The sequence below is a fragment of the Trematomus bernacchii genome, unplaced genomic scaffold (genome assembly GCF_902827165.1).
Source record: "Trematomus bernacchii unplaced genomic scaffold, fTreBer1.1, whole genome shotgun sequence".
In the NCBI taxonomy this organism is placed as follows: domain Eukaryota; kingdom Metazoa; phylum Chordata; class Actinopteri; order Perciformes; family Nototheniidae; genus Trematomus; species Trematomus bernacchii.
Genome location: NW_022987854.1, coordinates 25,667 through 37,894, shown reverse-complemented (window position 1 = coordinate 37,894; position 12,228 = coordinate 25,667). Strand labels below are relative to the sequence as shown.

At 40.0% G+C, this 12,228-nt stretch overlaps 1 protein-coding gene across 1 annotated transcript; it reads right to left on the bottom strand.

Moving 5' to 3' along the window:
• Nucleotides 1–6: 6 nt before the first annotated feature.
• On the bottom strand, nucleotides 7–12,225 carry LOC117469091 (selection and upkeep of intraepithelial T-cells protein 3-like; the record flags this gene model as incomplete). Its single annotated transcript, XM_034113469.1, has 4 exons — nucleotides 7–147; nucleotides 316–426; nucleotides 8,851–9,129; nucleotides 12,000–12,225. Coding segments are annotated over 4 exons (711 nt in total), but the record flags the coding sequence as incomplete, so codon positions are not given.
• Nucleotides 12,226–12,228: the final 3 nt, after the last annotated feature.

The following is a 12,228-nucleotide window of genomic DNA, read 5'->3' as shown; positions in this document are numbered from 1 at the left end:
ACACAGTACAGTGTAAACACACACACTTCAGCACAGGTGAGGCTGGTTACCTTCATGGTACGGTATGATCTGAAATCATTGGACCTGCTGAAGAATCAGCAGCAGGCGTGTTTCTCTCTTCATTCTTTTTAAGATTCTCCATCTCATCTGCAGAAAGGAAAACACAATGATATTCAGGAAGATCCCACCTGACTGCATGCTACTCAGGGTGAAAATACCAGCAGAAGACTTCATGATGGAGACAATAAAACTACTGTCAAGATTCAACATATAGAAATACAAAGAATCTGTTGGATATGTTGATATCAAACTTACTGTTAAGATGATTTAGTTTGATGTAACCCTTGTAAACAACGACACCACCAACAACTACAATAATGCCGAGAACTGCAGAGAGAACAATCCATCCAATGGGGGACCCTGAATCTGAAGACAAAAAGTAAATACAACTCAGAAAGTGAGTGGATATAGTTCACATTAGATTGAGGCTCACAGTCTGAACAACTAAAGCTGAGCTACTCCTTTAAGGCCCTGACACACCAGGCAGTCACCAGAGAACTCGCCGACACCGACATCGACTGTTGCATCGACGAGTTCTCCTGCGTATTGGCCATGTGTCGCACTGGAACACACCACAAAGACTTCAGCCGAGCACGTACCAACTGCGCATGCGTGAGTGACAATAACTCTCCTTACCAGCAGGCGGCGGTAGTGTGTATTCGTCATTCAAAATAGGCAACAACCGGAAGACAGAGAAGAAGAACAGACTGATATAAACAAACAAATAGCGTGTGCGTTCCATTTTCACTCTCGTCCATCGAAAACATGTTTTAGAATATAAAAATACATGAATGATGAAATGAGCACATAAAGTGCAGACATACTATAAAATCACAGTTAATAGACCTGCATCTGATGATCGCAGTGTTCTGGCGGGTGTGTAGTTTATTGAGTCAGCAATGTAGTAATGTATGTAATGTAATAATGGCCACTTCTTGCTAAATTTACATTTCCATGTGATGCTTTTATCCGAGGCGACTCACAATAGGTAAATGAACAGCAGTAGACAGTATCTCATTTACTTAGACACTGTACTTAAGGACAATGTTGAGGTACTTGAGACTAATCCTGCAACTTTATACTGACAAATAAACCGATGAGATGAAAAACCGGACTTGACCAAACAAATCACGGAGCTCTCAGCAGAGGACAGCCGGGGACGCTCCCGCCGATATCAGAGATGTCCCTGCTATGTGTGGGAGGTAAGAGAGGACATTTAAGGGCTATGTTTGATGTCTTTAAGTATCACCTGCTGGGGTTTAGCTGCTGTCCTGTGCCTTTTTTAAATCGTTTGTTTACGTCCCTCACTTCCGTTCGCTTCTCATTTGCTAGCTGAACAGCTGATCAGAGTGGTTTCTTGGTCCGATAGCTTGTGTCCGACACATGGCCGATTCAACATGTTGAATCGGCCATGTGTCGACCGTGAAAGGCCAAATAAGGTGTGTCACGGCCGAGGGTTCGGGACACACCAAATTGACTTTGGCCGACAGGGCACGCTTTGTCGCCAGACAACCGAAGACGGCCGATATCGGCCTGGTGTGTCAGGGCCTTTATACTCTGGACAAAAACCAACAGACTCAGGGCCAGGCCAGAAGACTGTGAAACTCCTTAACTCTGTGACGTGCATTTACTTACTTATGTATAGAACACATACATCTGTTTACATGCTATTCTTATCTTATCTAACTATATTTGACATGTAGACATCATTTACAAAATGTTGCTTTACTTTTCACATATCACTTTATTCACTATTCAGCTTGGTTATCCTTGCCATGAAGGAATGGATGAATGATTGAATGGATGAATGTTCTATATTATTTTAATGACAGATTGAACCACAGCAATATTGTTTTAGAGATTTTATATGTTTAACTGCTATGCCTGTCATCTCTGCTCTGTGTCATTGTGTTGTCTCCTGGGTTCTGTAGTGCCCGGAGTCTGTCTTTTTATTTTTTCCTCCCAAACCCCATCCCCTCAGGACGCCTTTTGCCTCCTGTCAGGTCATCATTGTAATAAGAATTTGTTCTTAATTGATTTTCCTGGCTAAATAAAGGTTCTACTACTATTTATTTAGTTATTTTATTACTGGTACTGCTAATTGCACTATGCGTATTGTTGTATATTGTATATACGTATGTATTTACTACTACTACTTACAAAATCGAGGGTTGTAGCTTTGTGTCAGTACATATTTCAGGGTTTTTCTATGCCTTTGTTCATCTAAATTCTAATACTCATAGGCGACTACAACTCCTGCCGATGCCGAGGCCCAGTTCTCCCTTCCCACCACCCCAGGCTCATTTTGCTAGGTAAAACTCTCATTCAATAAAAGTAGTCTTTTAAAGGTGGGGTAGGTAATTTTGGAGAAACCAGCTTGGGTGCGCTAGAATTTGAAAATACACAGCCGGAAAAAATCTGCCACTTCCTTACAGAGCCCCTCCTCCAACACACACATACGCGCACATGACCAATGAGGGCACGAGATAAGTTTGTGAACAGATGGAAGGCTGACAGGCAGGTAGGCCATCCAGTCATTTCAGCCGGGCCGGCTAAAATGATTGGTCGTGCTTTTTACAGTACCACGGCTTCCACAGATGATATTTTTGTATGGATTTTTTGTCAAAGCACTTAAGATATTCATTGCTATCGGGATGTTAAGAGCATTCCATGGAATATAACAAAAAGTGTATCTCAAGCCGGTTTCTCAAACTTACCTACCCCACCTTTAAAGATGAATGCAATTACATTTAAAAAAGTTTTAAACAGAACTGTTACAGATGCAGATGCTTGGTCCAAATTCCATAAAATATACCAACCAGTAGCGCCACACTCAGACGAAAATGTACAAAGCCTATTCTTCCACTATTTGTATTCCCACATTATTCACCAAGCCAGCCCATGCTTTAATATAGATATTATGGATATTGTTATAATTCCTGCTGTCTTTTGTGAACTTCTAATTATTTGTAATTGTTCTGTTCCACAGATGCTGTAGTAAACCACCATCCAGGGACCAAGACATCAGATATAAGAACATCCATTAACACAAGAATTTGTGAGTTAAGGCACGAAAAAAACAAGATTGACGATCAAATAGGGTACAAGACTGTTTGGCCCTGTTCCGGACCTTGTTTTAATGAGTGATCAGCTCATGTTTAAAGTTGTCACCAGGTGAAACAAAAAACAAGATTGTTAAATAGGATAACAGACTGCTCTTTTTGGCCCTGTATGAAATAACAATGCATCATTTATTAACTATACCTATACAAAATGTAATACATTTTCCCTTCATTATGTAATAACACCTCCTTTTGTAATAATGTGCCCATTATGTAGTAAACAAGTTCAATGCAAATATGTAATACATGTCGCCACATTTTGAAATATATTATTACATATTGCTGTGGTTATTACAAAATGAGTTGCAAACAATAACATTACAACTGTTTATTTATTTATTCAACCATGAATCATCCTTACTCATAATTTAAAAATATTTCAGTAGAATATCTTTCATTGGCCAAAACTAGATCAAGTGTTACCATATTCATTAGCCAACATGTATATCAACATCAATTTTCGGATATATTTACAGTTTGGTTATGGTTACATAATGAATATTACAGTTTTTTAAAAGGGCAACTCACGCATTTTGTAATAACCATTGCAAAATGTAATAATTTATTACAAAATGCAGGGAAATTAATTTTATATTGCGTTCAGGCTGTTACAGAATGCAGCAGATTATTACAAAATGTGGGTTTTATTACATAATTACATGAAAATGTTCTTGAGTCATTACATAATGTGTTGTTTATAGGCCTTTTCTTTTATTCTTTCCTTGTCCTTCTTTTAATGAGTATTTTGATAACTGTTACACATTGATAGAAAAAAACTAATTAAGCTTCTCATTATTCAGACTCAGCTCTCAGCGCTTAAGCTTCTTTTAAATGTTGATAAAACCAAGGTAATGCTCTTTTCAAAAGCTAAAAAGACACCAGAGCCTGTTTTAGATATTGTAATTACGCAAGGAATAAAACTTGAAGTGGTTACCTGTTACAAATACCTTGGTATCTGGCTTGATGATTGTCTCACTTTTAAACTTCATGTCAATAACCTGCTTAAAAAACTGAGGGTTAGGCTAGGTTTCTTTTACAGGAACAAGTCCTGTTTCTCACTTGAGGCCAGGAAAAGGCTAGTCACTGTGACCTTTTTACCTGTACTGGACTATGGTGATCTGATCTATATGAATGCACCTGCCAATTGCCTGGTCAAGTTAGATGCCGCCTATCACAGTGCACTGAGATTTGTGACAAACTGTAAAGTATTAACCCATCACTGTACCCTGTATGCAAGGGCAGGTTTGCCTTCACTAATGGCGCGTTTCCACTACACGGCCTCGCTCGGCCCCGCTCGGCCTCCTTTGGCCGCGCCCGGCCTCGTTAGGACCAGCTCACTTTATGGCGCATTTCCATTACAGTTTAGGAACTGGGGTAGTATCTATAGTAACGCAGTGTAGGCGGAGCCGTGACGTCATCTTCAATGAGAACCCCAGAAAAACAACACAGCCGTTAGCTGTTAGCACTCAAGCTCACAGCTCCTCATATATGTTCAGAAACTAGACAAAAGTTAAACAAGTACAAACCACAGACTGCCTGTGTCATGGTGAATACAGTCGCTGCTTTATTTATGTCTGTATAGGCCGTTGTTGTGAGTGTGGACGGTCGGAGCATATACTGCGTTAGCTTAGCCAATCTCCATTTAGAAAACACGCATTTTAAAAGGTTTTTCGCCTGCCGTCTGTCTGCAGACTTGACAAAGCATTAATTCATGGTTTTTACTAACCGGTATCAGTATGTTGTTACTTCGGCATCATTTTGAAACGTGTATTACAATTAAATCCCGGTCAAATATGTCCATCTTGTTGTAGTTGTAGCCCCCTTGCCAGCGATGCTCTCTCTAGTTTAGCATACTCAGCCCGACTCAGCCTCGTTGTCTCTGGCCCTAGACCCACGATTTTATGAGGCCAGAAAAACTGTGAATTAGGACCCGCCGGCCGGTACTAGGCCAAGTGGAAACGCAACCAAAGACGGGCCGCTGACGTCACAGCCCTCTTAAACCGTTCTCCGCGCTGTAGTGGAAACGCGCCATAACTGTACGGAGGCTCAGTCACTGGTACATTTTTATATACAAGCCATGTTAGGGAAACTTCCTTCCTACATCTGCTCCCTGATCTCACGGCGAATTGTAAGTGGCTACTGCCTGAGATCGAATGCTGTGATTTTATTAAATGTGCCAACTGCTAGGACTGTCTTAGGGGAGATAGCATTTAGATGCGCAGCTCCGCTAACTTGGAACAGTCTGAGCAATTTGGTTCCACTAAATGTTTTTAAAGCAAGGATAGATATTATCCAATCGGAAACTGTTGGAACCTGTAAATGTTACTAGCTATGTAAACTGTAGTCACTGTAAATATGCTGTATGATGTCCTTTTTTGTTTTTCTGTTATGTTTATATGTATTCATGTGGAACCTACTTGCAGCAGGTCACCCTTGAAAAAGAGATCAATGATCTCAATGGGATTCACCTGCATAAATAAAGGTTTGAAATTAAATTAAAGATTTTTTTTATCAGAACATGCATTTCTCCTCATTGTGAACATATATTGCACTCATGTTCAGAATATATGGTACGTACATGGTCTTTTATAAATCTGAATATATAGTGCATACATGTCCCCATATAATTGTGAATATATAGCGCATACTCGTCCCCATATAATTGTGAATATATATAGTACATGTCCCCATATAATTGTGAATATATTCTACATACATGTCCCCATATAAATCTGAATATATAGTACATACATGTCCCCATATATTTGTGAATATATATAGTACATGTCCCCATATAATTGTGAATATATTCTACATACATGTCCCCATATAAATCTGAATATATAGTACATACATGTCCCCATATATTTGTGAATATATATAGTACATGTCCCCATATAATTGTGAATATATTCTACATACATGTCCCCATATAAATCTGAATATATAGTACATACATGTCCCCATATATTTGTGAATATATATAGTACATGTCCCCATATAATTGTGAATATATTCTACATACATGTCCCCATATAAATCTGAATATATAGTACATACATGTCACCATATATTTATGAATATATATAGTACATGTCCCCATATAAATGTTAACATATAGTAAATGTATGTTCACATATATACACAACCAATATATTATATATATTTACATATATTACTCAATATATGGAAAGCGGCAATTACTGATGTATTATGCCATATATTGCAATATATTAACACAATATATTATTCTATATATCAATATATTGTAATATATTAACACAATATATTATTCTATATATCTTCAATATATTTTGTAGATATGAATAAATATGTTTTTCATGTTGATTATTAATCAGTATCAGTTGGTGTAGCCAACAGCAAGATTTCCTTTATTCAATCTTTTCAATTAACCAGTAAATCAGAAAACAAAATAATGCAATATATTGACAGTTAATATATGGGGAAATATATTTTCTTTGCGTAAGGGCTCCTCCTGAACTACAGAACGTCCTCCTCCCTGACTGCAGCTCAGTGAAGAGCAGATTCACATCCTGATGTTTCTACAGAGGGGAACTCACTCTGGGTTTATGCAGCAGAGCCTCCAAACACAAATACACTTTCACTCATTCAGAAAACTCTATAAAGAACATGTACAGATTCTGCTCTGAGGACACGTGGACTCACTGAGGGAAAGACTCAGGGCTCTACACACACATTCACAAAGAATCAAGTCTAACACAATTATAGTTTTATAGCTTGTGAAATATCAGAGGGAACACTGAAAAATAAATACTGACATTATTTATTGGTATAAATGTGCTTATATAACTAGGGTTACAATACGTAACCCCCCGTTATATACAGAGTTGGGTGTAATGCGTTACAAAGTAACGCGTTACTGTAATAATATTACTTTTGTCGGTAACGGAGTAGTGTAACGCGTTACTTTTATAATTCAGTAATCACACTACATTTACTAACATTGCCCCGACACGCGTTACTTCGTTACTTTTATAAAATCAGTCATAATCACACTGACAGACAAGAGGGGTTTCCGCCGCAGGTTTATATGTACGTAATCTGTGCGACTTGCGCGTCCACATCTCCACGTGCAGTGCTGCATAAACATGGCAGAGTCAGCGATAACTTTCGAGGGGTGGAGGTATGCCCATTATTTTGAGTTCGTCCGAAGAATAGACAGGAATGTGACGGTGAGGTGCAAACTGTGTCCAGGCCAGAAGCTGTTATCCACTGCTGTAAACACCACATCAAACCTCAACAAACACCTGCAAAGAACACATGCTAATGTGAAGCTAATAGCTAAGGACCCCCGAACCCAGAGTGAGGATGTTGTGAGTGCGCCGCCGCCGACCGAAGCAGCACAAATTAGAATTTGGAGGACCGGTAACCAAAGCAGAGATGGACAGGCTTGAAGCATCCTTCATAGTAGAGGTAATGTTGCCCATTTGCACAGTGGAATCACCATCGCATCGTTCAGAGATATACTGCGCAAAATACAGATAGCAGGAGACAGAGGACAGCCATAGTCAGAGCTATCTGGATCAGTCTTATGCGACAATGGAAACTGAACTAAAGAGAACATTTGAAACTTTAGCAGTCTGCGTGATCTGCCTGTAGGGAGGGGCTGGCCGGCCCTGCGAGTAAAGTAACGAGTAAAGTAACGAGTAAAGTAACGAGTTACTTTATGTAGAGAGTAACGAAGTAGTGTAATATATTACTTTTTTTTAAAGTAATATGTAATATGTAATATATTACTTTTTTTTAGTAACGACCCCATCTCTGGTTATATATCACACAGGCTCCGCCCTCTACTGGACTCTATGGGTACAGTGGGTGGAGCCCCGATGAATAAACGCCCTGTCGTCCAACCACATCGACCCATCACACTGCCCCTGACCGGCCTTTGGTTAACAGCCACCGCACCCCCACCTTCTCCCATCCGGTTGTGACCGTGGAGAAGTCAGGGCCGCAGCTTGGATAGAGCACACTCACACACGCTTACCTCGTGTAGAGTGTGCATGGAAAAATAGTGCGGAAGACTCTGTATGGAGCTTACTGCGAATCATGTTCCCCAGGTCCCTAAGGAGCATGGGAAAACATAAGTGCACTCTATCCCAGGGGGGGGGTCAGCCATCTACTGACCCACAGCCCCCCCCCCCCCTCTCACCAGTCATGTGTTGCCCTGGCAAGCACAGGCGACGAGAAGGAGCCAGACATGTGTTACGCCCAGATCTAGGGGAACCTAGGCGCAGCACAACATTTGCACTCTCCCCACTTTTCCCACTCCCAAGAACATGGACACCGAGACAAAGAATGCCGTTTGGTCATTTTAATTACCAACGTTTTTACAAAGAGGCGACCCACATAACAAACAAATCTTTGAACACATAAATCTTGCCTAACAAATAAGAAAAATAAACGTACAGGCTTCTTACTTCTTCTACTCTGGCGTATAAACAGGAGAAAACGAGAATTAACCAAAAGAAGTTTCACACTTTCACATAAATTAAAGCGTGTCCAACAAGGACAGATTGAAACCATTGTAACTCCTGCAGAGGTCTTCATCACAACGTCTGGTGCTGAGAGGAAATTCACTCTGTGATCAGTCTGAAGACACATTTAAATATTTGAACATGTTACTCACCGCTGATATAGACAGATATCTCAGCTCTATTCTCATGGTAGATCTCCTCCTGAGTGACCACACACTGATAGTGGTCTGTTTTGGTCACATTAGCGTTGAGAGTGATGTAAAAGCTGCCTCCTCTCTCTGAGACCTGAGGCTTTTCAGCAGGAAGGATGTTTCCAGAACTGTCCTGCCACTCCACTTTAGGTTTTGGAAAAGCTCCTCGAACTAAACACTGAAGCAGAGACCAGTCCTTTGTTTGCTTTATTGATGTGACAGACGGCTCTGAAGCTGCACCTGGGAACATCATAGAAAACAACAGATGATATACAGCTTAATAAATTAAACATTTAGATGTCGTTTGCTCGTCTCTTTTCTTGAAAATGGTTATTAGATCATCAACATGTATAAGAATAAAGGTAGGGTAGGTAATTCACTTCAGAAACACTTGTTATATTCCATGGAATGCTCTTAACATCCCGATAGCAATGAATACATGAAATGCTTTGACAATAAATACATTAAAAAAATGTCATCTGTGGAAGCGGTAATACTGTAAAAAGCACGACCAATCATTTTAGCAGGCCCGGCTAAAATAACTGGATGGCCTACCTGCCTGTCAGCCTTCCATCTGTGCACAGACTTATCTCGTGCCCTCATTGGTCATGTGCGCGTTCGTGTGTGTTGGAGGAGGGGCTCTGTAAGGAAGTGGCAGATTTTTTTCGGTTGTGTACTTCTAGCGCACTCGAGCTGGTTTCTCCATTCTTACCTACCCTACCTTTAAATCAAAACACAGGAAACCCTCACAATATAAGTCTCAATTTCCCATCCTATCATTATCTGACATTGTCTGATATTTCAAACAAGTCTACCTAAACTTTGGTAACTATTAATCTGCATTCACATGATTTGCTCTTTGCTAATTGCCAGGTTGGCCGCAGAGCTTTGTGGTGAAAACAGTTAAAGTTTAGTTTAAGTTTCCTCCTCTGCTAGTGTGTGCCGCTTAGTACAGCTGTTCTGATTGGATGTGCCTTGAAAGGTCAGCAGTAAGCGAGGTCAAAGTTGAAATAATTTAAAGTTTGATCGCAGCGCTCAACAACAGAAACACAAAGTCAGCACAGAGCAGAGGCCTGTACTACGAAGCCGGATTTTCGTGAACGTGAAAATTAATAGAATATCCCCTCCCATCTTCAGAGCAATCTGACTATTATAATATTAGCGTTAAGAAAGCTTACTTAAATATCTGCCACGACATAAGTAACCGGATCAGAGTAACATTAAGTACAGTCCGCGGCACTGTGAGTGCAGACGTAGATGTGTCCCATTATCATTCATATCATATCACATCATAATGTATCATATATTTCCTTATCTGAGTCAGCTGAGCCGTATCTGGCCATGCAACACTCAGTGTCACATACTGTATGCAGAAGTATTATTTTAAGCAACACATTAAGTTGACGAAACACTGGAGTCAAATGTAATTAAAGTCAGATCGTGTCTTGGACGGGGCAGTGATTTCATAAACCTGTTAATGTACGCATTCAAACACTTTTTCTTTTACCAGCTGTATTCACCTTGCAGGTGCAGCTATGTGGCTTTTATCCTGGATAAAGTGTTTAAGTCATGGATGTTTAAAGTTTAACTTCTTCATATTTGACTAATATTAAAGTTCACTTTTCATTCAGGAAGTATGACGCTGCGCTGTCAGTACGCTTGTCCATGTTTGTGATTGGTCGAATGCTCCAAATACCACCCCTTTCATGTGAACGCGCACCTAACTAGATAGGACACGGCTGGCTTGAGTGATCCACTTGATAACCAGCGTCGTAGTACAGTTTAGCCAGAGCGCGTATGTTTTGGATTGGGCCAACCGGCTAACTCAAACATATCCAGGTTAGGTTGAACCAGCTTCGTAGTACAGGCCTCTGTTCACCGTGAATCATGAACGCAGATTTATGATACGATAAACGTGATTGTCCCTGTAAGGACTTTTGTTCTGACTCCATCCTGCAGGTCCTCAGGAGATAGGAATCATACATACTACCTAGTACACAATGAGACACATTAACACATGACTTGCCTTGCCTTGACTTATGTACATATACTCTGTTAAAGATTAGAGCATTAGTAAATCTGCAAACATTATTCTGACTCATGACAGAAGCACATTTACAGAGAAGACGTTCTTTAACTTTTTACACTACATTTATTATGCTAACACTATTTATCATGAGATGAAATGTGTTGTGTGAGACAGGTAAGACATTGTGTTCACCTGCCTTCATGTCTGATAGTTGAGTTGATAAGTCATATACGTCTGTCTGATATTCCAGGTTGAGGTGATCATGTATTTCTCAGTCTGCATGAATCCCCTCTGTGAGCAGAGACAGACTCTCAGCTCATACTGGAACACACACCTGGATATTATGTAACGTACTAGGAGTATTACATCTGATGTGAATATTGAGGACTTTGGGTTTTCTGTATTAAACTTCCTCTGAGTCCACTTGTTTCCAGTCTCCCTTTGTTAGACTTCCAGACATGTATTTAAATATAAAGCCTTAGGGGAAACCACAGTAGCTTTTCCTATCCTAATGCTTCATTCCAGACCTTGTGATTAGACACTGACTCTTAATACACTAAAGTCAAATGTTTTATAAAAATATAGGGTAGTAAAAAGCATGTGTAATCAGAATTTAGTCAGTGATGCATTCAGTGTTCACTTTATGAGGTATACCTGTACAACATGACGTTTAGTTTATGATGCCTATAGAGTTTTTATTAATCTGTAAATAAGGGACTCAGTGGCATGCAGTCTGTCATTTGTAGTATTAAATATCATCATAATCAGAAACACATCTGTACATTTGAGATATTAGTGATGTTCAGGAAAAGAGCATCCTCAGAAAGAAGAGGTTTTTAGGAGTAAAAGCTAAGCTCCACTTCTCAGTGACCAATCGATCTGAAACACTGGAGCAACAAGCATGAAGCTAACCATCAGAGTGACTTCACATCACGTACAGCAAATACTCTATCAGTGCATTACCAGAGTTAATGTACATGCTCCTAAAAGTGAATTCATTTTTCTTTGGGTTTAGTATGAAGACACATTAAACAGTTTACTAAAAACAAACATCACATAAGCAATTTAAATGATATCTCACCACTGAGAGATGCGTAGATGTGTGCAGGTTTAGTCTGATGGTAGATCTCCTCCTGTGAAGCCACACAGCTGTAGCTGTCTGTTTTGGTGACAGTAGTTTGGAGGATCACGTCGTAGCTGCCTCCTCTCTCTGAGACCTGAGGCTCTGCAGCAGGAAGGATGTTTCCAGAACTGTCCGTCCACTGGAGGAGAGGTTTAGGGAAAGCTCCAAGAATCTCACACTGAAGCTG